The sequence below is a fragment of the Myxocyprinus asiaticus genome, chromosome 35, assembly GCF_019703515.2.
Source record: "Myxocyprinus asiaticus isolate MX2 ecotype Aquarium Trade chromosome 35, UBuf_Myxa_2, whole genome shotgun sequence".
Lineage (NCBI taxonomy): Eukaryota > Metazoa > Chordata > Actinopteri > Cypriniformes > Catostomidae > Myxocyprinus > Myxocyprinus asiaticus.
Genome location: NC_059378.1, coordinates 38,990,829 through 39,018,439, shown reverse-complemented (window position 1 = coordinate 39,018,439; position 27,611 = coordinate 38,990,829). Strand labels below are relative to the sequence as shown.

At 38.4% G+C, this 27,611-nt stretch overlaps 1 protein-coding gene across 1 annotated transcript in view; it reads left to right on the top strand.

The window, feature by feature from the left end:
* LOC127426020 (multiple epidermal growth factor-like domains protein 6) overlaps positions 1 to 27,611 on the top strand; it is a 147,403-nt gene that overhangs the window by 30,120 nt on the left and 89,672 nt on the right. The window contains exon 4 of the mRNA XM_051672449.1: positions 326 to 430. Coding sequence (XP_051528409.1) covers positions 326 to 430 — 105 coding nt within the window. The remainder of the gene's footprint in view (positions 1 to 325; positions 431 to 27,611) is intronic.

The window sequence follows — 27,611 nt, the reverse complement described above, 5'->3', positions numbered from 1 at the left end:
AAAAAGGGTATTTCAAATTGAAATGGCAATGCTCCTGAATGGTCTTTAAAAATAAGATATTTTTAAGAATCTCCTAGCTGTTCTTTCCCATATAAGGAAAGCATACAGTGACCAGGGGTTATCAAGCTCCAAAAGTAGTCTATATTGCATCCATATAACCTGAACATCAGGTGTGTGCATTTTAATCATGTGTGAACAGCTTAATGCTGCAGTAGAAATGTTCAAGTTGTGGCCAACGTGTGTGAAACACAATAAACAGTGTGTTTATCAAATCATGTCTAATTTCTGACCATCATCTTTATTTCTGTTTGTCTTCCTCTGGCAGCTGTGTGCAGCTATGGCGTGTGCTTTAATGGAGGACATTGTAGAGAAGGTTCGGCCCAACTCTGTGACTGTCCGGCGGGCTTTAGTGGCCCAAGCTGCCAGTACGGTAAGTCCAAACAAACTATCATTAAAGCTGGGTTCACACCAATTTTGGGGATTGTAAAAGATTTCAGGGTTTAATCGACAGTCTTTGATTTCTTAGTGTGACATGTTCACAGACGGTCGATTAATTGCCTTTGCGAAGAATCTTCCTGGCAGTGTCGACAAGTTTGTGTTGTGCAGTTTGACTGCTCCTACTACAGCCAGATGAGAGAGCCCGATGATGAGTCTTTAGCATTGAAAGCCAAGAATTTGATCTGTAACGAGGAGTCATAGCCAGTGAGCGAGGATGCTAATAATGGAGGATGTTGTCCTTTTTGATAATCTACACACGACAGGAAATTCTTTACAAATCTTGCCCTCCTTTTTTCAGTGACTAGTCTCCTGTTTGTCTCATTGAATCGAAGTGATAACAGACGCTGGTTTTGCACCAACGTTAAGGACAGTCTGAGAGCAGGTTGTGTTTCAAAGTGTTACAGACAGACGTAATAAATTACGTGCCTTCAGCAACATTATGTGCAGATAAAATGTTGCAGCTTGCATATTGGCTTCCAAGGATGCAGGAAACAAACCTCTGAAGTACCGTGGCCTAATGGCTTTCGTCTGTCTGTTGTTTTGTTTTAGTTTGTCTGTTTGCCTCTAACGGTCATATCTTCAAAACAGAGGCAGAGAAACCTTTGCACACAGCTGGTAACCATTGGCCATTTATTCTGGATTGTTCTGTATGTGTTTTGTTAGGAGTGATGCTGATTGATTCGGTTGGCATGCACAAAAGAAAACATGAAAACAGTAACAGCTACAATATATTACAGGAAATAATAATGTAGGCTATGAACTTGTTTACCTTATATATCTTCTATAACCCCCTGGCTGGAACTGTAAAAAATAGGGGTGAATTCCACGTTACGTGACAAGAACGTGTCTGGGACAGAATTTACCCCGAAATGAAAGCAATATAAAAGTAAGAAATAATTTTTTACTTACATTTTTTTAGGACCATTAAGATTTTTGCATTGCGACATAATTTTCAGGACAATTACGCACATTTTCATACATTCCCCCTGGTGGATTTTTTAAAAATTTACAAGTCAGAGAAATTTCTTATCAGCCATGAACTGTATTTTGCATAATTTTTTATTCATATATATATATATATATATATATATATATGTGTCAAATGTCATGGGCCAAGAGAAATTAGCTCCTATATTCTACCCTTAAAAAACAAACAAAAAACAAAGCCTTTAATTATTTACAGGGTCGTATCTAGAATTTAAGGACATGTAGCCTACATGGCACTTTAAGAATATTAAAAGATCAAGCAAAAATGTTTTTTTTTTTTTTTTGTATTTCACATATATAGCATTAGGAGGCCTTGTGGCTGAGAACTTTATTTTCAGTTCATGCACCACCCCCATTGTTTCATCAAATATCTCGGCCTCTGAGTGGACTAGAAGCTTGATCTAGGCTCTGTCATTAGAAAGCGGAGATCCTCACCTTTGCGATGAAATATAACATTTTATCATCAATATTTTTTAGCATGTTTTTGCTACTGGACTGCATATTTATTTCTGGACATCTAAGATATAACATTAGATTATTCACCCAAGCAAGCTCACAGACAAGTGAAAAATGGCTCATTTTGGAAAAAAGAGCAGATATAAAGTTTGTGGCTACTACAGCAGCAGTGATCGAAGCGAAAAAGAGACATTTGTTTTTGATGTCTTACAGACATTTTCTAATTCTTTTGAAAATCTTTCAAACTGTGATATTATGGCAACAAAATAAACTGTATAATCACATTCCTGAGAATGAGTGCTTTCATTTGATACATGACTTGTCTATTTAAGCGCTATGTGAAATAATTTTATATTCATATGAATAGTTCTACCAAATTACCTCTAGGTGGCGCTTATTTGCGGCATGGATGTTTCTTTAGGCCTTATTTTGTTATTTTATGAAACATAAATGAAAAAGTTATTATGACAAGTTCAGATTCTAAGCTTTGAAATGATACCACAAATGCTTGACTGATGTATCCAGGGACTTTAACGTTTTAAGTGTAAACTTACTTAACGATATAGTGCCCCCCTCTGGACCCACTGGCGGGTCCATAGAGTTTAAGGAGTTAAGAGTGGCATCATGGTGTCAAACTCATTTTTAAGTTTAACAGGGACCGGTTTGGACTAAACATCACCTTTTTATGTAGTCGTCTTTTTTTTTTTTTTTTTTTTCATAATTTACTCGGCCTCATGTCGATCCAAACCTGTATGACTTTCTTTCTTTTGCAGAACACAAATAAAAATGTTTAAATGAATACCACAGTCCATCTTTTTAAATGCCAGTGGATAGTGCCTCACTTTAAAGCTTAAAAAATAACCAAACGGATCATAAAAGTAGTAGTAGCCATACAATAGGTTTTGCATGTTCATTAGTGCAGAAAATGTTCACAGTAGTCATTTTTGGGTGAACTATTCCTTTAGCCGAAATCAATTAAAGGCACTTTATCGCTAACAGAGAGAGAAGCATCACCTCACGATGTTATCGGCCAATTATTGACCAAATAAAACCATCGGCATATCAGTAATAAGCATAAAAACACCATAAATGGACGTGACAGTTGTCAAAGCGGCACTTACCTACAGGCAGTGGTTGATTTGTAATAAAATGTCAAAGGGGATGGTGTCTAATACTTATGGGTTACATAAGTACAAATAAGGTTGTCCAGGGTGTTAAAATGAGAAATCTTTTAAAAATCTAGTATAAAACACATGTTTCAAGTTCTCAGAAATGTCATCTTTCTACAAAAATATTTAAAACTTTAAAATTGTCATGTGGTGTATCCATCAAGTAAAAAGTATAATAATACTTTCTCTGCACCTTGAGTACATGAGAGAATAAACAACTTCATCATTCATTTCCAAAAAGTTTTCAAATACATTTTTCAAGGTAATTTATATATATATATATTTTACATTTTTTAGTAAAAAATATCAAGTTTTCTCAGCGCTACACCACATGACTTGAACAAAATGTGCCTTTTCATAGAAATATCAAAATAAATATCAGATTTCACACTCTTGAGGGTGTAAAGGTGTCCGCTCTGTTTAATGGTTTTTATGATCAACATAAACAACAAAATGTCTACCTAATACATGTTGGTTTCACCCAATGACTTTGATTTGGTGGACAAAAGCGTTTTTTTTATATGAATCATATTTTAAGACACAGTTGTTTCACTACTTAATTTAAGAGATAACAATAAAAGATTTTCTGCACTAGTCATGCCAACATTGATTTTTTTCAGGAATTTCAGCTTCTAATGAGACGGTGTCTCTGGACACCACATGACAGTTTTTACTTTAAGCCCCTGAAAAAATATCAGTATGACTTGAAAATATGAAAATATGCTCATCATAGAAGAGGTGAATTCAAGTAAATAGTTTGTGTGAATTAAAGCGATCAGGACAAAAATGAGCATCACTTCATTGACCCTTAAGACTCATGGCCATAATATGCACCTGTTACCCTCTTTATTGTATTTTATGATGAATTCTGTGAAAAGAATCCACGTTATGATCATGAAAAAGGTTTTTATCTAGATTGCTCGCCCACTGTCACAGACACACATTTTTTCTACTCCAGTAAACTAGTAAAGGAAGTTTGTGCTGTTTCTATGAAGGATGCTTCTTGCTGTAGAAAAGTTCTTCTTCACACAAAAGCGTTTTAGGGGCGAAACCCTGAAAATAGTTTGAATTAAAAACATGTACATGTTATTACTCATCATAACAATATCTTACATTCTGTTCTCTTCCTTTTAAAGAAAGACAAAAGATTTCCTTGAACTGTTCTCTTGGCCATTTTTGAAAGTGCGTGAATTGTTTGAAAGAAGATTATATTACCTTCAGTGGTGTGTTTCATGTGAACACTAGGAAGGAAAAGTCATCGCTAAACTCGGATAGACCTGTTTGCCAGTGTTTTCAGAAAACCTTTTCGCTGTGGAGAGAGAGCTTGCGTTCTCAAGGTTGCCAGATTGCGTGACTAAAACACCATGACAGAATTTTTCCAAACTGTACAAGTGTCAAGATCTGACTGGGGGATTTCACCTATAGAAATCTGGCAAACTTACACGTCAATCTAATTCTGACTGGCAAATCGACATTATTTATTTATTAAATGTAAAAAACTAAAGATTTTACTTGCATGATTAGTTCTAAGTAATACATGACACAATTAATCTAAAGGGGATTGTAAGGTGGTTTTACAAGGGGGATGGCATCCCCTCGCATTCCACCTCAAATCCAGCCTTGCACATAGGCTACATGATGAGGTAAACCATCCAAAATGCTTTGAAACCAGCAGACTTTGAGTTCTGAGATAATCGGTATGATATCCATTAATGCTGCACGGTGACTTGATAGAATTAAGATTGAAATTGCATTATGGCCTTGTGGGATTAATAAACCTTAAAAGACTGCGTTTTAAACTGCAAAAACAGAAGTGCAAAAATGTTTTAGAAGTACAAAATATCCTTAAGCAATCATCATGTTATCATATTTATTTTTAACTTTTTTTTGTTTGAAATATTTGTATCCTGTATTTATGGTTCCCTTTAAAATTCTGGCCTGTGATTTGTTTAAAAGATCCAACCCATGTTCAATGGAAATTATTTATTAGCAGAGCAGTAATGCCTCTTTGTTATTTTTTTAAGCATTCCTAAGTAAAACAGTGAACTGATGTCAAAATAAGGTAAGTGGCAAAATATCGGTATCGTTATTGTTATCAGCCTATAGTTTTTCATTAAAACTGGTATTGACCAAAAATGTTCACATCGGTGCATCCCTATTGGTAACCCTAATCAGACTTGTACTAATAGCATCTAAGCACATACTTCACTAACATCATTTCCTGTCACGTTCCTTTATACCCTCTGCTGGAATTAAAGGGCAGTAAAACATGTCTTTTCAGCTAACGCCCCAGGAGGTCACCCTCCCTTTTTGCATCCTGAGTGTCTCTTAAAGTCAGGTAATAGTAACTCCATGGATTTTCCTTAATGTCAAGACCTGCTCTAATTGTGAAGCATTATAAGTAATACTCATCCTGAATATCAGAGAGCTTTACATCAGAATGTTTCCTCTGACCCCTTGGAAGTCATTAGCTTGTTAATTATAAGATGCCTGTATTGGGCCATAATGGGCACTGAATTGGCTTACGACCTCAGGCTGTGGCATTTAATTGGCTTTTATTGTAGCAAAGGATGGCTCAGGAATGTTGACTAGTCAACAAGTCATCTAACAATGGACTACCCCGCTTAAAAACCAGCTTGAAACCAGCTTAAAGTGATGGTTTAAGTTCATCTAGCTTGATTTTTCTGATGATGATCATGTTTGATTTGTTTGACATGATTTGGTTTATAGCACATAAAGAACTTAAGCAAATAAAACAAACATAGCATGCCGTGGAGAATATCTGTTTCTGTTTGAGGTTTGCTTTCATAACTCACATTTAGATTCCTCTGCGGCTTACAGTCACCATATTCTGTTTAACCTATCATCACCAGACCAGTGGGACACCAAGAGAGAAAAAAACAGCATGTTAAATCACTTAAAGTTCTCAAAGACATATTAATCTGAGTACAACATCTGTGATTTAATGGTAATGTGTGTTGTATTAATCTAAGAACACTTTATGAGCTACTGATTTGGCGCAAGCAAAGGTAACTGTAGAAATCAAAACATGTCAAAAAGTATTTTACGGTAGTTTGAGGAATCCTCTACAAAATGAAAACATGCAGCACTGCAAAGAATTTGAATCAGATTTGATTTCTACAGCATTAAGAGGCCACAAAAAATGCGTTGGAAAATTACAAAGACGGACTTGTGATTGCTTAGGCCACATCCACGAAATCGTTTTTTTGTTTGAAAACTCTGTTTTCAAAGTAGTTTTTCAATGCGTTTTCGAACATGTCCGTTTTAGGTTTAGGAAAGTGCCATTCCAGTGTGGATGAGAGCTGTAAATGTAGCAAAATCGATGCATTTTAAAATGAAAATGTATTAGTATGGACGAAGTCATAGTTAATAATAAGTTTAACTACTATTAACTTGAAACGGCATCTTAAAGATGCAGAACTCATTGCGCAACATGTTGAAAAAACAAACAATAAAACATGCCACAACAGCCAAAGTGTCCATCTGACGCATGTGTACCTAACGCAGACAGACCACATCCTGTGTAAAAGGGCCTTAAATATCTGGAACGCAAACATATGCAAAGACGTTTTGCCTCCCGCTGTGTACCAAGGTTCACGTTTGACCAGCAAATTCGTATAGTGAAAAAAGTTTGACAAAATGAGGATCTAATGTCTCAGGCCACATTCACACGTTCACGTTTCTGTTGAAAACGCATTCATTACGCTAAGTTTACGTCTCTCATCCGCACTAGAACTGTGTTTTCCTCCACTGAAAATGGATCATTTTTGAAAACACTCTTTATAACTGTGTACTTTGGACTATCTATCACTGAGATTATTGGGCTGCTGTGAGAGATTAAGGCAATGCTATCAATAGGGCTGGGCGATAAAACAATCTTGATGTTTATCTGAAAAAAATAAGAGAGATGTCCTCAATATCGATGAAATTGAGTAATTTTCTATACTTAGCCTATGTTCTACATCTCGACCAGGGGTGTTTATTACATCGATCGTGATAGCAAGACAACCACTGGTTGGTTGATCTAGATGAAATATAAAAGATTGACTTTTTATTTCCAGGCGTCTGTAGTTGCGTACTGTTTGATTGACAGGCGGCTAATGTTTGTGCACTAATGCGGGTACGTGCCTAAATGGTTAAATACACTTTATAATTCCGTCAGTGCCCGTCTTGGTGAGGCATTAATGTAAACGCAGTCGGTTTGGTCTAAAGTGAACGTAAACAGTGGGACAAAAAGTGTATTTGCATCAAAATGTTGGACTTTAAATATGCACGTAACCGAATTGAGCACTGTCTAGTAGGCTATGTCATATAAAGGTTATTAATAAAAATTGTAGAGCAATACTTCAGGCAGAACATTCCATAAGTCACAAACTTCAGAAAATTTTGCATCATGCATTAGAATGAGAACACAGCTATTGCTGGGCTGAAAAGATACAAGAACTAAATCAATGTGGAACATTGTATCTCAAAAAGAGTACAATGTGGCCCCTCATGTGCTACTTAAAGAAATAGTTGACTCAAAAATGAAAACTCTCTCATCATTTACTCACCCTCAGATCATCCCAGATGTGTATGACTCTCTTTCTTCAGAAGAAAACAAATGAAGATTTTTAGAATATTTCAGCTCTGTAGGTTTCAGCTTACAATACAAGTGAATGGGTGCCAAAATTTTGACACTTCATAAAGCACATAAAGGAAGCATAAAAGTAATCCATATGACTCCAGTGGTTTAATCCATGACTTCTGAAGTGATATTATAGGTGAGGGTGAGAAACAGATCAATATTTAAGTCCATTTTTGCTAGAAATTCTTCTCCCTGCCCAGTAGATGGCGATATGCATGAAGAATGTGAATCATCAAAAACAAAAGAAGAAGTGAAAGTTAAAGTGGAGATTGATTGAGCAGGGAGGAGAATTTATAATAAAAATTGACTTAAATATTGATCTGTTTCTCACCCAACCTATCATATCTCTTCTGAAGACATGGATTTAACCACTGGAGTCACATGGATTAGGCTACATTTATACTGACTTATGTGATTTTTGGAGCTTCAAAATTTTGGAGATATTCTTCTAAAAATCTTAATTTGTATTCTGCTGAAGAAAGAAAATCTGGGATGGCATAAGGTTGACTAAATTATGAGAGAATTTTCATTTTTGTGTGAATTATTCCTTTAAATCCCGATGTGGCCCCTGTACCAAACAATTGCTCTACCGCCTCTATTGTGCGGGACATGACACGCCAAGTGACCCTGCTGTTTTAGTGTTTTTTTTTGTTGTTTTTGTATTCCATGCATTGTTTTGAACATGTTTCATGCGCAACAATAACTCTCTCAGTCGGCATTAAGGGAAATTTAGACCCTATACATAAACTGATTTTAATGTAATTGTTTCATACATTATGCTATTGAAAATAACTTTTTCATCTTTTCATTTCTGTAATCATGTCACCCTTTAATTTAATTTTTAAATCAGATTCATGTAGTGTTTACATTATCATAGATAAGTGATGTAATTTAAAAGATGTCAATCACAAAAACCTATAAAATACCTATATTTTTTATTCTTTCTGGCAAACAGCCATAAAAGGGAATGTAAATTATGGTATGTGTGCCTCATTTTTAAATTGCAGCATACAGTTTTTATTATAAAGGGGCATAGCTTTCACAACTCAGTACTCAATACTCACTACTCATGAGTACTTTTAAATGAGCTACTCTTTTACTCTTACTTGAGTAGTTTTTAGGACAGGTACTTTTACTCTACTCAAACTAAATGTATTATGAAGTAACAGTACTTTTACTTGAGTATTATTTTTCAGTACTCTTTCCACCCCTGGGCATTGTGCGTATGCGTGTCTCATTCACAGAAGCTTGTTACAGAGCTCATCTGTGACAGTTCCACTGTATAACTTCTGAAATGTGAACACAACAATCATAATGGGAATAGGTAAAAACATCATACAGATCAAATAGTCATGAGTCATATTGTTTGAAAAGTCTCAACTTGTAAAATACAACAAGCAAATTCATTTCACTGACAAATTTTATCTATCTCAAGTCACTATGAGAATTGTTTCAAGATAAATGTACCATGTTAGGTTGCGTTTGGACTTGTTTTAATCACAATGCTGTTCTGTAAGTAACAATGTGCTATTTCCCACATTCTGTTCATGTTTCATGAAGTATCATACACACGTTTTTGTCGCGTTTTCATTTATTGCCTCATGAAAAAAAACTGAATTTGGGAAATGGCATGTCGTTTCTTACAGCAGATGACTAAAACCAGCCCCAAAACAATGCAACAAGGGGCAGAGATGTTGAAATAATCCTCACAGAGTGACATGAGCTTGGCTCTCACTCATACAGACCACTACGTGTACACACACCTACTTTGCGCAAGCAAATAAACCGTAACAAATTATCTGCGACAAAATCTGCGGAAATTCCATTATAGGTGCGATAATAATATTTAGATTTTCCCAGTTATCGGCCAATAATATATCGGCCGCTGATATATCGTGCATTCCTAACAATAACGTTAGAAACCGAAAACAGTGTTTTTAAACTTAAATGAATTAGTGCGAACCTCTTAGCGAGATGCAAAAAGTACAAATTTCAAGTCTGCTCGGTTTGCCGTGTTGCGAAAAAACTGGTGTCGTTATCAGATTAGTCTCAAATTCCATAAAATCTAAACCGTAGTCCGTCATTGTTGCATTTTTGTTATATTCCTGTCTGTTAATTTACTATATCATGGCCCAAAAAACTCCAGCCTTGAAAGGTCTCTTTCGTTGTAGAGTAATTGTGGCTCTTTCTTGTGATTAAAAAAAGAAAGATTTCTGGACCATTAGCTCATGTCTTGGCATAGTCAGAGGTCAGAACATGCCAAGAAGATCAGTCAACTTCTCATGAGGTTCATTTGTTGTGACTGGACACAATTATCAAACCTTTGGACTTGAAATCTTGAAAGAGTGCCAGACATGGATTAAATATAAATTTAATATTTATCAGTCTGTTATCACGTATGGTATGAAATTGTGGCACAATGTTTATAGATCTGTCACACACAGCATATCTTATCCATGTTTGGGTTTAAGCTCTTTAGTTTGATAGTAAATCTGAGAATTATTTCATTTTATTTCAAGAGTCATATTGATGTTATTGGTGTAATCCAAAAGTCCATGTGATCTTTTTCTAGATGCTCTCAATAGAAAATGCAATGGATGCAGTGACATCCTGATATTTATAAGTGTCTCCAAATACTAGCATCAAACCAGCTCTAACCAGCATAAACCAGCTATAAATATCCAAGCTGGTCTTTTCAGCAGGGTTACTTCCTTTTTCTGGATTCACATGAACTTCATTGACCCTGTTGCCAGTTCCATGGACTTCACACATGTTTTCTTGTTCAGTCATACACTGCAGTAGAGAGGAAGTCCTGCATAAGGATAGGTCAAGGTGTCACGTTCAGATCCTTCATTAGAAGATGCTGGTGGGCACCTGTAGATCTCCTCAGAGGCTTCTAGCTGATTGTTGAGGTGTTGGACCCATCATTGGGGGTCTGGAAATGATAATAGACAGGGAAGTCCAGAGCTATTGTCAGTGTGTGAGCTTTACTGCAGGTCATTAAAGTCCTTAAATGGACATCTGATGTATAAATACAGACCTGTCAGTGAGCTTCAAACCTCTACAAGACACCAGATGCTTGAGGAACTATGCTTGACTTAACACTGGCTCTGTTTTTGAGCTTCTTAGAATGACAATGACATCATGGGTGAATCTCATGACACCTGTGAAGAACATGTCCGGGGTCTTGTTTCACCCCAAAATCAAAAGTAAGAAATTCTATTTTACACAAAGAAAATTAAACCCATATTTTCAGATTTTTTTTTCAGTGACATTATTTTCATGACAATTAAGCACATTTTCCACCATTCTACATTTGGATTACACAACCAAACACAACAGAATGGTCTTCTTTCAATGTAGTCGTAATGTACAATGTTGTATATTGTACCGTACTCTTACTGTACAGTATGAATTAATTGACAGTTTAAGTTTTCAGATTGGGGTGAGTAATTATATTTATTTTTAGTCATTTAGCAGGCATTTTTATAGTAACCAAAGTGACTTACAAATGAGAGACTCACACATTTGTCACAGTACTGTAATTTGCTTTACAGTAGTTAGGTCTTTGCTTACTGAATCACATAGTGGACATTGATGGGCCAGATGTCATTGGGTTAACCAGTTCCTGTCCTCTTCCTCCCAATGATGCCCACCCCTGAGACTGTCCTGTACTTTAGATGTTGATATTTTACAAACACATAAAATATTAAAACCAGTTAAAAATCTATAGATATACCAAACGATTCATTGAATATCCATTGAGATCTGTTGGATCAAATGATAAGACAAATGTATTAAACTGAACAATAACAGATGCAAATGAAACATTTGATGGTAATAGCACTATGAAAGGCAGTTAATTTTAATGAAAGGTATATATAGATAGACTTATTTTGGTGTGGTCAAAACATTACTTTGTGATTTTGTGTTTTGAACTTAGTCAATTTAAAATATGCTGAAATGTTTAAAAAAAATAAAAAACTGAATTTTTGATGATTTGTTGTGATATTAGTACTAGTGATGCACCGATATACATTTTTTTGGCCGATACGATACCAATTTGAACAAAAAACTCAGAAATAATTTTTTTTAAATGTACTAAGAGGTACAAAAGCTATTGTTCTAAAAATAAATTATTTCCATTAAACATGGATTGGATCTGTTGAATACGACAGGCCAAAATTTCAAAGATAGCCACAATGAAAGATCAACAGATAAAAAGATATTGAAAAATAACTAAATATCAAAGCATGATGATAATTGATGTGAAAAAAAGAGGATTTTGTACTTCTAAAACATTTTTGCGCTTCTGTTTTTGCTGTTCAAAACAACAGAACTCACATTTGACGTTTTTACTGTATATGATAGAACATCACAAATGTGTATTATGCATATTTTGAACAATTCCAAGGAAATGTCAACCACATCATGAAAAATAAAAAGATACACACCGCTAGAGGGTGCTGCTTGCTTACACAATGCTGACTGAATTGATGAATACAGTCTATTTTTACGCTTTCAAGGTTTAGTAAGACCTAATTGTGATATCCATTTTAACTCAATCAATCGTGTAGCCTTAAAAGATACCATACCAATGTCTAAGAAGTCAAAGTTTGCTGGTTTCAAAGCATTTTGACGATTTTACCTCATCATGCATAGGTAAGTGCTGCTTTCACAACTGTCACGACTTTAACAATGGTTTTTACAAAGTGTAATGATAATTAATTAAATAAACCATTGTTTTTTCATATCGACGTTTTCGCCAGTGGTTTAAAGGAATTCTGCGGGTTCAATACGAGTTAAGCTAAATCGACAGCATTTGTGGCATAATGTTGATAACCACAAAAATTTATTTTGGCTTGTTCCTCCTTTTCTTTAAAAAAGGCAAAATTCGAGGTTACAGTGAGGCACTTACAATGGAAGTGAATGTGGCCAATTTTTAGAGAGTTAAACACAGAAATGTGAAGCTTATAATTTTATAAATGCACTTGCATTAATTCTTCTGTTAAAGCTCTAAAGTTGTTTAAATTGTCATTTTTACAGTGGTTTTAGGGTTTGTTGACATTACATCATCATGGTAACAAAGTTGTAAAACTGGCTATAATTTCACACAGAAAATGTTAGTAAGTGATTTTATCATACTAAAATCATGTTTACACACATATCCTTTATATCTTCTGGTTATACTTTTGAAAAAGTGAGTATTTTAACGTTAAAAAATTCACTTTCACTGTAAGTGCCTCACTGGAACCTCGATTTTTGCTTTTAAGTAAAGGAAGAACAAGTCAAAATAAATGTTTGTGGTTGTGGCAGACAAGCCTTTTGTTCATCGGGAAAGGAGGAAGCAGGAACCGAGTTATCAACCAAAAAACTTTAATTACAACTTAAACACAACATAAACACTGATGTACAAACACAGCGACTGCGTGCGTCTCTCCCTCTCACTCTCGAACTGGCATCCCCTGCTCCTCTTTATCCCTCTCTTGGCTGATTGGGCTGATTTAGCACTGGGCATCCATCGTTACGGCCTGGCCACACCCTCCTCCTCGTCACATACCCCCAACGCCTGAATCAGGCCGGGGAAACCTCCGGCCTGACTTATTCCCCCCCTCCTTTCCTGGAGAGTAGGTGTTGCCCTTTCGGCCATCCTCCCGCCGGCCAGTCTTTCCCGCCTCTTGGGAATTGGAAAAGGATGAGGGGAGGGAGAGGGGAGAGGGAAAGAGAGAGCAGTAGAGCCCGAGAGAGAAAGAGGGGATAGAGAGAGGAAAAAGAAAAGAAAAACAAACTCAGGTTCCCGACCACGCTGCCACATGGTCCTCAGCCAGCTGCACTGCCTCCTGGCGGATGGCAGCGGGCTTCTCTGCCCCCTGGTGGATGGCTACAGGTTCCTCCGCCCCATGGCAGATGGCAGTGGCAATCCAATCCTGGGTTTCAGCACCAGTGTAGCAGACAAGCGTCTTGTTCATCTGGATAGGAGGAAGCAGGAACCGGTTTATCAACCAAAAAGACTTTAAATACATCTTCAACACAAATACTGACACACACACAGTGGCTGCGTGTGTCTCTCCCTCTCTCTCGAACTGGCGTCCCCGGCTCCTCTTTATTCCTCTCCCGGCTGATTGGGCTGATTCAGCGCTGGGCGTCCATCGTTACAGCCCGGCCACACCCTCCTCCTTGTCACAGTGGTAATCACCATTATGTCAAAAAATACTTTCGATTGAGCTTAACTTGTATTGAACCCAGAACATTCCTTTAAATTTGGTCAATAATTGGGCGATAAGTATCAGCAGTCGATAAATCGGTGCATCCCTAATTAGTACTAAGAGTTTTTAAATTATACCACAATTACTAAAGAGAAAAAAAAAAATTAATTCATGGAATTTATGAGTTGGTAATTTCCTAAATTCTTTAATTTCTGGTGGACATTCAGAGGTATGGATATTTCTCATATCCTAACAGTCTTTTAGTAGTTTTTAGTGCTGTCTTTAGGAGCATCCTTTAAAGTTGGCTCGTGTTTCCTGATGAAATCCATACCTTGGCTAAGTAGAGACAAGGTTTGCTTATGGAATGAGCAGATTAGACAAGGAAACTCTAGGGACCCAATGGAAACATTTTAATCAAGAGTTTAGCACACAATAGAGACAAAAAAATGGACTGCAGTGATAAATAAGCAAGTAGTTTCTCGGAATGTGACTGTGAAGATTATTTGGGAAAGTGAAACCAGACCAGTTTAGAAGAGTATTGAAATACATGACTGTTGTAAATTGTCTGTTATCTTTTGAGTTGGACTCTATCCATTTTGTAATTTTTTGGTCAGAATCCTAAAATGTTCTCCAAATATCCACAGTTCAGTTCAAAAGAGTGGTTATACTGGAATGAAAAATCCACAAGTGAATGTTTCAGCATGGTTTGGACTAGGGATGGGCATTCATCAATAATTTGGTATTCAAATATTTAAGCTCATAAAAAATGAATATTAGAATATTCTATTATTTAAATGAAGGTAATTAATGTGAAAGAGAATTATTTTTTTAGTCATAAATGTTGCGTCACCATAAAAAAAAAAACAAGCTTCTAATTATACCCAAAACAAGCTTATATTATGTCCTGTGTGTTTTTAAAAAAAAAAAAAAAAAATATATATATATATATATATATATATATATATATATATATATATATATATATATATATATATATATATATATATATTTAAACAAGCAATGCGTGAAAACCAATAAGTATAGAATGAAATCATTTAAGCTCACGCAAAGCGAAGGAAAAGAAACTGCTAACGAAGTAGACTGACGCAGTTAATATACAGGACGAATATAAACACTTGACATATAATAGTTATGTTTATATTGTATCTCATGTTTTTGTTGAGAAAAACAAGCATATCCACATGCTCAGTAAACAATACTCATTTGTAAACACCAGTTTAAATGATGGAATGTCCCTTACCTCAGCTAGCAAAGTCTTTCTCGGATGCCATGTTTGTTGTTTACAGAAGCGTCTCAGGGATTACATTGCTATGGGGATGCTGCTTTCTGACGAGCTGAACATATACAAGAGTAAAATGTACACCACTTATCCAGTACGTGTAAACAGGAACCCAGCTTTCTTGCAGTAAGCCACGTTCTCACAATAACCCGCTTTTTTGGTGTCCATCTAAACGTACTGACAGAACAGTTTGCTCAACAAATGTGATCAACTTGTGTCCACACTCAACAGCGCCCAGTGTATTCTGTTATAACTGCCAGTGTGTTCAGGATTTAACGTGTCGTAGAAGCACCACAAAATGATGTGATTAGCAATTGCATTTTCCATCTCACATTTGCTTTTTATGACACTATTGGTTACGTTTAGTGGTGTGTTACTGATTAATTTCTAGGGCTGTCGCAATCACAAAATTGTTCCAGCGCCCTGAAACGTTTTCTCCCTAAAAACTCCCAGAACGCACCGTAAAAACCAGGGAGCATCTTTGTTCACTATGTTTCCTTACCGGAAATGTCACCAGGTCTCTCGGAAATGCATGGGCGTCACTTTGTTTTAAAAACTGGTGGGGACAGTTCGGGGGGGAAGTGAATGCACAGCTGAACTTGAAGAAGTTGCACATGAGATGTGGAACTCACGTTATGCATAGGCCGGTGCCTTAACAATGCCCTATGTAGTGCAAAATGAAAAGTCTATAAAAAAGGGATAAATGAATACGTGTGCGTCTAGGTGCACGAGAGAACATCGCCGCCCACTGTCACTCAACGCAACGAGCGCTCATTATAACAAACTCCAGTACTGGATTGACACTTATTATAATACACACAAACAAAATGGAAACTCCTGCTCAAGAACTGGTGATGTTTATGCTGATTTCGACACTTCCCTGATGAAAGTGCACTTCAAAAAGTGTTGGGGACAAAATTGGCAAAGGCAAAAAATGGTAGGGACATGTACCACCCGTCCCACCCATAAATGACACCTACGCGGAAATGTCTTCTGAAGTCTCAAGTCGAAGGAGGACGAGCGTAAGTGTAAATATATGATGTCAAAGCCTTATTTTCTCTTTAAAAGAGAATAAACTTTCATTTGTTCATAATAGAAAATAATCTTTTAATATATTAGAGTTGTTAAAAAAGATTAAAAATACACTCCTTTGTACATTTCTTTTTCAATATGTAATTTATCTTTAATTACAACACTGTACATTTCAATCAACGAAAACGTATCGTAGTGTCATTTATAAAGTGATGTTGCTGATTAATACCAGCTGCATTTAAAGCACGACCTTGTTACTGTGTCGCAGGTGATTCATAAGTGTCTCAGTGGATCAACACTCTTGCCAGTGTCCGAATATGTCACACAGTGGATATTTCACCTAGGAGCTGCTATAATTTGAGTCATGTAATATTATTTTGCAAAAAAAAAAAAAAACAAAACATATATTTATATAAAAAAAAAACAATCTCAGAAAACGACTCTTTGTTTCACCCTTCAGAATAAGAAAGTAAAATGAGTTGTCAAAATTGTCTTATGTTGACTTTAAATTGCTAATATGTTTCATACCAAAAACAACCAAAAAATACTCCCGTCTTTGCCATTGGTTGCTCAAACAGATAGTCCTGCCCCAAACTCACGCTATTGGTTTAGGCAATGTAGCTATGCATTTTAAAGTATTAAATACATTTTAAAATCTTTTTTTTATATATATATATAAAATATAAATTTGTTAACAGCAAAAAATGATCTTTAAATTGAACAAGTATACACACCAGCACTGCTAATATGCTGCATGTCTGCTTAGAAATGACAGTGTTTGGCCTCTGTGACCCCTCCACCAGCAACAACATGATGTTCAACTTTACGGTTTCTTAGCACTCGACTGTTGCTTTGTATGCTTCATTTATTAGCCTGTCTTAAGGTTATTAACGTGGACATAAATTGCATCTATAGCCACATTAAATTGCTAAGCTAATATTTCCTTTAACATCCTGTGGACTGAGCTTTATATGAGTTCATTTAATGGGCCATTAGCTCTAGTACAAAGGTCAAAGCACCTTTTTACTTATTGTGTTTTTATTTTCCTCCGGACAAATATACAGTACTGTGCAAAAGTCTTGGCACATAAAATGTTTCACAAAAGCATTTGTCTTAAGATGGTTATTTATATCTTCAGCTTTAGTGTGTCAATAGGAAATATAAATGTTAGACTCACAAACATTACTTTTGCAAATAGAAAAGATTAGAATAGAAGAACAGGGAGCCCTGCAACAGATGTCACAAAGCCCCCCCACTGAACATTGTGTCAGTCTGAGATTACATAAAGATACAGAAGCAGTTGAGACAGCCAAAATAGATAGAACAACAGTGACAAATTCTCCAAGAAGCTCGGTACATCCTGTCTGCCAATAACCAAGAAAAACTGTGTCCAAACTGTGTCCAGGTGACCTAGGAGAATTGGTGCTGTTTTAAAGGCAAAGGTGGTCACACCAAATATTGATTTAGCTTTTTTATGTTTACTGAACTTTGTATGAAGTTAATTGATAAATGAAAACTATTTATGGCATTATTTTTGAAGACATCCTCACTATGCAACATTTTTCACAAGTGCCTAAAACTTTTGCACAGTACTGTATCTGTCCTTTGACACCTCGTTGTTTTATGGAATGTAAAACACAAAACGCTAAGCCGAACATTTGTAGTTGCTGGGTTTCTCTCACAAAAATAATATGGAACCTTTCAAAGACTGAACGCAGAAGACAACTACATTCCATTTTTCAAATGTTACTAAAACTCTAGTACTTTTGTTCATACTTATAGGTTTTTTTTTTTTATCTTTCCCCACCTAGAGTGTAACTAATATACGATTCAAACTCAAGAGCAAAACATTTGGGGATTCAAAATGGTTTTGGTTTTGGTTTTGGTTTGTGAAATTCAGAGTAACCATTGTTGTAACTCATGTGCACTGCTGTAGGATAATTGAGCTACAGTTTATCCACGGTCAAATGTTCATGTTTTATGACATGTTCGCATCTGTAAAACATAAAAAAATGATCCAGAACAGATGAATTGATATATTTAACTAAAGCTGCACATTTCATCTGAGTGCCATTTCTTTACGATTATTATATGATACAGCCTATGGATCTGTTTAATATCACTCTAAAGCTACAGACAGCATTGATACAATTGTTGCAAGTCACTGTATTGTTGGGTGCTAGTAGGCATTCCTCTTACTGGTTACTTAACATCTTTAATGAGGGTATGAACTACAGTCCCATGAATCATTGCAAATGACGTAGTCGAATTAAAAATGATGGAAAAATATAAAACTATAAAATGGGACAGCCCCCTCCCAGCAAAAATGAAATTGACGTATCCTTACCTAGGCGCAGATCAATGTGAAGTAGAGGGTGCATCCGCATCTGTAACTGTTGTCACCTTGTACTTTTCGCTGGCCGCAATTTTTCTCAGTGTGCACTTGTCTTTCAAGAGTTTATCGTAAAATGCAGAGATGTTCAATCCAAAATTAAGACAAGATTTATCCGGTGTCCATGCTGCGTTCTTTAATGAGAACACATGCTCCACAGATGTAAATGTCACAAAAACGTCTGTCCATCTCTCAGACACAGCCGTCTTGTTCATGTTCCACTCAGTGATGCGATGAGTGACAAAGTTTTTCACGCAAGCCAACTCATCAAATAGCATGGTTTCGTCAGTCAAACAGAGAGCGGGGATTCTGGAGTAGAAGTGTTTGAGGCTGTTCTGAATGTATTTCCACTCTGGGATGTCTCTCAGTAGGGCCCACTCAAGTTTTTCTGTGTTCTCCAATGAGCGGTTCCAATTTTGGTGGTAATCCACAAATCCGCTCGCATGTCATCAGCTTCAACCAGGGCATCCAACTGATTTTTTTATTTTATTTTATCCCCTTTTCTCCCAATTTGGAATGCCCAATTCCCACTACTTAGTAGGTCCTCGTGGTGGTGCGGTTACTCACCTCAATCCAGGTGGCAGAGGACAAGTCTCAGTTGCCTCCGCCTCTGAGACAGTCAATCTGCGCATCTTATCACGTGGCTCGCTGTGCATGACACCGCGGAGACTCTCAGCATGTGGAGGCTCATGCTACTCTCCGCGATCCACGCACAACTTACCACGCGCCCCATTGAGAGTGAGAACCACTAACTGGGACCACAAGGAGACTCTACCCATGTGACTCTACCCTCCCTAGCAACCGGGCCAATTTGGTTGCGTAGGAGACCTGGCTGGAGCCACTTAGCACGCCCTGGATTCGAACTCTGGTGGGTGTCAGTGTCAATACTCGCTGAGATACCCAGGCCCCCGCATCCAACTGCTTTTTAATGAATGATTCCTCCAGCCTGGCCTGCAAGACTTTTCTCAGGTCATGAATGTGCACAGCTATGGCCGTACACAACAGAATGATAAGCAGAAAGTCCTTCAATTGCATGCTGCGCAATGTCGATGCAGACTCCATGGGCGATGGAAAAGCGAGCTACACAAATCTCACACCTCACTTTACTAGGGTCTGCCTGTGACTCATTTTTTTTGAAATTTTAACTCTTTTTGAAGATCCTCATTAAATGTACATGCATGCTTCCTTGACATTTTTCCAGCTGCAATTTCATCTTTGTGCTCTTTCAAACTGATTCTTTAATCAGTCTGTGATTGAATAGTTTAATCCAGTCATGTACTTCAAATAACATGGTGTGATTTTATTGGTTTTACAAGCTGTATCCTTGGCTACCTTTGAGTAGAATACTCACGTGACTGAGAAAGCCGCATAGACGATAGAGAAATTTTAGGAGAGGGGAAATATGAGACAAAACACAATTTTTCAGAATAAGTCGGGACACTAGAAAAAGTGCTTAAATATGGGTCTGTCCTGGAAAAAAAAGGGACATCTGGCCACCCTAGTGGAGGGTGTCTTGAAGTTTCAGCCCAAAATCTTAAAGTTTAAGTGGATGTAAATCAGTGTGAAAAGCTCAGACGGGTCAAATTGACCCGTAAGTCCATCCAAGTCCATCCATTTTTTTTAAATGAAGTTGAAATATCACAGACTGGTGACTTCAACAGAAGCATATACCATCCATTTAAAACCTCTGAGCTCATGGTAGGTTTTTAAGTTATCGTTAAAAATCTATTCCTCTATGGAGAAAATGAATGGCGTTTTTAGGTCCAAAACCAGACTGTTGCGCTCTCATGTTAGTTCCTCTGTCTGCACTCTTATTGGTTGTTGCTGCAATTTTTTAATAAAGTTATACCACTTGTTGCATCGTCAATTGTTTCCATCACTCGTGCACATTAAATTGACAACTTTCATGGAAATTGAATGACTTCTGTTTGCTTTTGAGCTGTTGGTTTTGAAACCATATTGGACCCATCTGTAGTGGTGACCTGAGAATTGCCCAAAATAATTATTGTGTGAATCTGGTTCATGTTGAGTCATCATCATGATAGTTCGCCAAAATCATTCATCTGGCACTCGCAGTTAACACTTAGTTTTTCCTGTATTTGGTCTCTTTGGCAAATATGTTTGAGTGGGCTTTTCTTGAGATCTGGGAATGCTTGAACGCTTCCCTGATTTCTATTCTCCGGTTGTAATCTGATGATGTCATAGTGCATAATTCCAATGGAAAATCCATTGACATTCCTGTCACATTTGATGCATTGTGTGTTTCAAAGAATTAATCAGTTATTAAAAAGTCGTTTTAGTGTGCAGTGTTCCATGACCCGGAAAATTCTCTCCAGCTGAAACGGCCACAGAAGGACAATAGAGGGTGACAGTAAATAGAATGCCTGAGACGACATTCACAAGGGGTTTCTCTGCTGGAGGTTTCTCACAGTCTGTGGCGTAAGCCTCTGTCTGTCCCTCTTGTTTTATTTTGGTTTTAATTGTAATTTTAAAGTGCTTCTTTCTCATTCCCAAAGGGATAGTGCACACAAAAATGAATATTCTGTCATTATTTACTCACCCTCATATAGGGCTGGGCAATATCACTACAAAAATGATATCTCTATATTTTCAGCCTATTGACAATACTCAATATATATCTTGATAATTATGTATTTGCTCTGAAATGGTTCAAAAGTGATTTTTTTATTAATCAGAGGAACTATTTTGGAGGAACAGCCATTATAGCCAAGTAGATTCAATATTTTTAAAAATAAATTTCAGATCTTTTTAAAAAATTGAATAGTTTCTCTCTAAACGTACACAAGGGCGAATGACATTTAATAATTTTCATTGATATGCTCTTTAATATTTATAATTATATTTTATATACAATGATACATTGTAGCTTAATAAAAAGCATTATTTACCTTGTTTTTACCTATGTATTTGTACTAAAACCTTTGTGTGAATGTGAATGAACAAAGTGTGCATAAACTACTCCATTAATTTTTTTTTACTATTACTGTGGGATATAGTCATGTTTATTATTATAATATAATTATCATTATTATTTTGATTATTATTTAGTTTTTTTCATGTAAAACTAATATATTTCTGTCTTATTTACTTCACCTTCACTTGGAGCTTTTATTTTGACACTGAAAATGAAGTGTGTATTTGACAATTTACAATGTTCAGCATCTGGTGAAACACTGTCATCTCTTTTTCTGTTATACTGTTCTGCCTTTGTAGATTCGCATAATAACTTGTAGCGGTTACTAATGTTTGGAATCGCATGAATGCTTGAAAATGCAGTATTTTTCTTTCACAATGCACATGAACTGCTCTAAAAGTGCTAAAAACACAAGCCCATGAACCCCGCGCATACACAGAACAGCGAGTCACTGTTTATTCTGAAGCGCACACGTCTTTAATCGCAGCCTTTTGCATTTTAACATTCACCATTTTGGTGTAATTTTGATTAATTGTGCAGTCCTGAAGGATCGTGAAATTAGTCTACTGATGCTCTTTATGAAACTTAATGGTAAAATAAAAAGCACATTAAAATCAGCACAAAATTCACGATATTGCTTAATTTTATATCGTCAGCAAAATCATCATGATTATATTGTGAATATTCGATATAATGCCCATCCCTCATGATGTTCCAAACCTGAATGACTTACTTTCTTCTGTCAAACACAAAAGAATTTGTTCTTATTAATGTTCATGGTGCTCTTTTTTCTATACAATGAAAGAGAATGTTGACTGGGACTGTCAAGCTCCAAAAAGGGCAAAAGCACACCATAAAAAAAACATAAAAGTAGTCCATATGACTCATGCACTATATTCCAAGTCTTCCAAAGTCATACAATAATGTTAAACCTGATCTTTTGAACATTGTCAACGTGGCATAATTTTTGCAAAACGAAATTGTGTTTCATTAAACGTTTTGCTGCAGTTTCCCAGTGAAATATCCAGCGGGGGGCGCCAAAAGTGAGGGAAATGGTGTCGTATTCAGACTAGGTTTTTTAGGCGAATATTGAGGTTTTAATGAGTGAAACATACCTCCATTACATAAAACTTTAACCTATACCTATCCAATTGTGTCCTAAAAGCAAATGAGAGGTGCATCATCATGGCCCTGCCATACCCTCCTACTTGTCACACTTCAGGGCCAGTGCAAAAGCGAGGTGTGGGAAGAGGGAAAGGGTGATCGGAGACACACAGAGAGAGAGAGAGGTGAGAGAGAGAAGTTGCTTCCGGATGCGCTGTCGCCCAGTCCTCAACCGCTCCTCCGCCCTCTGGTGGACGCCAGCTCGTTCCTCCCTTGGCGGACAGCAGCGAGTCCTCCAGCCCCTGGCGGACAGAACCGCTCCTCCCCTTCTTTGGCGGACGGTAGTGGTTTCTCTGGCTCTCGGCGGCCAGCAGCGACCACTCCGTCCCCAGGTAGATGGCCACGGCTGCTCCCCTGGTGAATAGCAGCAGCGAGGACTCCGCAACAGCGCATCCCTCCTCCCTCCCATGTATCGGCACCACTGTAACTGATAACGGTGGGCAAGGAGGAGGCGGGAACTGGCTGAACAGTAAACATAAAATTTAATAAGAAACTCAACATAAAACAAACACAGACACACATGCAACGCGGCCACGTGCGTCTCTCTTTCTCTCAAACTGGTGCATCACTCCGACTCCGGCCCCCCTTTATCTCGCTCTCCCGCTAATCAGTTGATTCAGTGCCGGCTGCGCATCATCACGGCCCAGCCATGCCTTCCTCCTCGCCACAGTGAGTAATAGTGTGAAAAATAAGTGTATATAAAGTCATAATCAGCTGTTGTGATTTGTGTGAAAGTGAATAAAACACTCAGTTATTGTTACGGCACTAGTAACGAAATTAAACTAGGTTGATAGTTTTGTATGAGGAACAGACTGAAATGTCCTGTTATGCTTTCAGAAATCCAGTTTGCTGAATTCTGGCTTAATTTCATACAGATTTGGCTCTTTCCACGCCCTCAAAACGCATCTTATGTATTTACTATATGTTAAACACTCTGTCAGAGCTTTCTCTAGTTTAAGTGTCCTAAATTATTTACAGTTAATTTGGGGTTTGAGCGACATCAGGACCATCAGGTTGTGTAGAGTCCATTATGAAAAAAATATTATTTTAGGCTGAACTATTCCTTAAAAAAAACCATAGTGCTATTTTACTTACCATCTGTGTACTCATTAATTTATTTCACCTCATTTCATCACATACTTTGTCTTTTATGCGATAATGAACCAATTTAAGCAGCTTAAGTCATTCGAACAGAAAATATCAGGATGTGGCAAATGTGAATTTTATAATGGCCGCAGTAAATTAGCCTCTTGATAAACCCAACAATCCCTGTTTCCTGTCTAGCTTCCTCATTTGTTTTCTTATTCTGCCATATGTGGGCCAGGAGAGAATATACATGTACAGTATAATTCAGTTTGCTATAGCATCCTGGTGTTGAAAACTTTCCATCAGAGTTAGTTTACTAATCATTCATGTGAATATCTCAGGAGTTTGATGACTTAATCTCTCCTAATTGAACCGCCTGCTGGGTTTGATCTGACGAAATGTCCATCCTGGTCACTCCACGTCATGTGCATGAAGACTTCAAGCCGACAGCTGTTTGCAAAACACAATTAGAGTGAGATGTAAAAGTCTGACTCCAGCTGGCTTTAAGCCCCATACACACATGCAGTGACTTTGTCGCTTCATGTCGCTTGTCCCTGTACAGTGAAGTCATTAGTGGGCGTTCCTACTGCTGTCACGCTGCAGTTATTGGTGGACTACACGTCTGGCAATATCTCTTGAAAATCGGAGAAGAAATTACACATAGTGCTAGTAAAACTAAGATATCATTTTAAATTGACAATTTCCTTGTTGCCAAAAATGCACATTCTGCAGGTGAGAGTGTTTTATGTGAATTTTAGCATTGCTCATTGCATTATATCATTAAGAAAAACAACAATCTATCAATGTGTGAATCAAACTCAGACTGCTGATCATTTCTTTTCCACGCAACATTTTTATATCATATCCATGTATGTTGTTGCAGACGATCATACAGAACAGTGAAATTACTAACGTCTCTTCCTTTCCTGCACTCGACTCCAGGATCTCACAGGAGAAGGATGATGTTACCTCCACTGACACCCTCTTCACTCATATTGGTTGTCGCTCCCAAAAGCCGCTCCTCATTTGCCTTAAGTTAAACTTTTCCAGGTAGGTATAGCTGCAAGCCAGAGATCTCCAAATGGGGGCGGGACCTCAAAAAGAGGGTGGGGTTACTCCAAAAGAGGGTGGGGTTACTCTAAAAGGGGGTTGCGGCAACTCCAAAAGGGGGCATCAATTCCAAACACGGTTAAGATTAGGGAAAAAGTTAGTTTAGGTTAGGGGCTCCCAATGTCTTTGCTGGTGGTTTGGAGCTCCCGCCCCTTTTTGGAGCTCTGCTTGCTGCTATATCAAGACTTAGTATGTCTCTGCAGAACAAAAATGGGCTTTTCCCAATCAGTGGGCTTTTTCAAACCACTGACATTCCCTACTTTCATTGGATAGTTTAGAAAAGCCCATACCTGTTTGAAAATGGCCACAGATTGGAAAACATCCATCTTGGCTATATCCTAATCAACTTTTCTCGACTTTCTCATGTCGCTGGACATGCCCAGATCTAGTTGCCAGTGGTCGCTGTCATTGAAAATGGATGAGATCGAGTCACTTTGTTGCTGGAAGTTGCTGAATGTGTGTACGGGGCTTTTCGCTGCTGACAGTGTGTTTTCGATCTGTGGCTGGATGATGCAAAAACTATTTTGTGTTTCATTATCTCTTATTATAAGTCTAATTTCTCAAGTTGAAGTCAACTTGAAATGGCAAATTAGAAAAAAAATGTAGGGCAGGAATTGATTTAGTCCATGTGAGCCAGAACTGATTGTGAGTTTGCTAAAACTGTGTTCCAGAAGTGGAGCAAGTTACTACATTTTGATTTGGGATAATAACCCAAGAACTGGTTCTTATTCAGAACCGGGTCCATTTAAAAAACCATTCTGGAACTGAATGATTTCCATGACTTCCATGATTCTCAAAAACATCATGGTTACTTTTGTAAACTCTGTTCCCTGATGGAGGGAAGGAGACATTATGTCGATGTAGTGACACTAGGGGTCACTCTTGGGAGCCCCAAACACCTCTGCTTTTTTTAAAAAAAGCCAAAAAAGCAATTTGCATGCCACTCTCCCGGACATACAGGTATAAAAGGAGCTGGTATGCAACCACTCATTCAGGTTTTGTGCTGAGGAGCCGAGACCAGGTCCCGGCCATTTCAGCGGGTAGTTCAGCTTTGTGGCAAGAGGGACACAACATCTCGTTCCCTCCATCAGGGAACGGAGGTTACGAAAGTAACCATGACGTTCCCTATCTGTCACTCACTCGACGTTGTGTCGATGTAGTGACACTAGGGGTCCCTATACAAAACGCCACAACTATCTAAACTGTGTTATGTGAACTGGTGGTGTGTAACAGGCAGACCGCTGTGTGCCTCATAGCCAGCGCACCAGGCCGTCACGTAACCTCCCCCAACGCTCTTATGAGCATCGAACGGTCCATCAGGAACAAGTCGACTGCCCAACTATAGGGACAGGCTAGCCCAGCCGAGGCGTCTTTCCCTCTCTTTTCTCCCCAAAAAGAGTAGAATTTGTTACTGATTGGGAGCCATAAGTGTCTGCTTCAGGGGGTGTCCCTCCCAAGGGGAAGACACCGCAGAGACCACACCCCGCCCAAAAAGGGGGGGGGGGGTATTTTGAGTGGAATATGTCACATGGTCTTACCGAGTCTTGTCGGAAGTATGTCATGTGGAGAGGTCCCATGGTAGGTCCTATCCGAAGGGGGAGGAGTTTCTACAGAGCATGGCGACCGGGGGCAGAGGGGCCTCTGCCCAAGGAAGATGCACTTTGCCGACAGGGAAATGATTTTGCGGAAGATATCACATGGGGTCGCCTTCAGGGAACCAGCACATGTGGAGCACCTACCTCAGTACAGCGGCTCAGTAGCCCACGTACTGTGCCGGTCAGTGAGTTTCTCCGCAAACTCAACTGCCAGAGGGCTAAGGAGGAAAGTCATCCAGGGATCACAGTCTGTGAATACGACTGGGAGTCAAGAGTGCACGTCTTCACCTCAAGGGAGGGGAAAGACGCTGTGCGCAAGCGGTACACCCGGCCATCTGTCCCGGAACTTACCTGCTCATGCATGCCAATACACGGGACGAGACCGGCTCAACCCGGAGATTGTAGAACCTCACAAAGGTGTTGGGTGTTGCCCAGCCTGCTGCTCTGCAGATGTCTGCCAAAGAGGCGCCAATGGCCAGGTCCCAGGAGGCCGCCACACTCCTGGTAGAGTGGGCTCGTAACCCCGCAGGGGGTGGCAAGTCCTGAGCCTGATATGCCATTGCGATGGCGTTAATGACCCAGTGGGTAATCCTCTGTTTGGAGACAGCGCTTCCTTTCCGCTGTCCACCAAAGCAGACAAAGAGCTGCTCGGAGCTTCTAATGCTCTGCTTGCGATCCAAATAGATGCGTAAAGCTCGCTCCGACCACAGCAACGCCAAGGCTGGGTCTGCCTCCTCCTGGGGCAGCGCTTGCAGGTTCACCACCTGATCCCTAAAAGGGGTTGTGGAAACCTTGGGCACATAGCCCGGTCGGGGTCTCAGGATCACGTGAGAGTAACCCGGACTGAACTCCAGGCACGATTTGCTGACAGAGAACGCCTGAACTTCCCCTACCCTTTCGATGGAAGTGAGCGCAGTCAGGAAGGCAGTCTTCAAAGAGAGTGCCTCAAGCTCAGCTGACTCCAAGGGCTCAAAGGGAGCTCCCTGAAGACCCCGAAGGACTACAGCGGGCAGTGGAAGGATGCCCGGGAAGC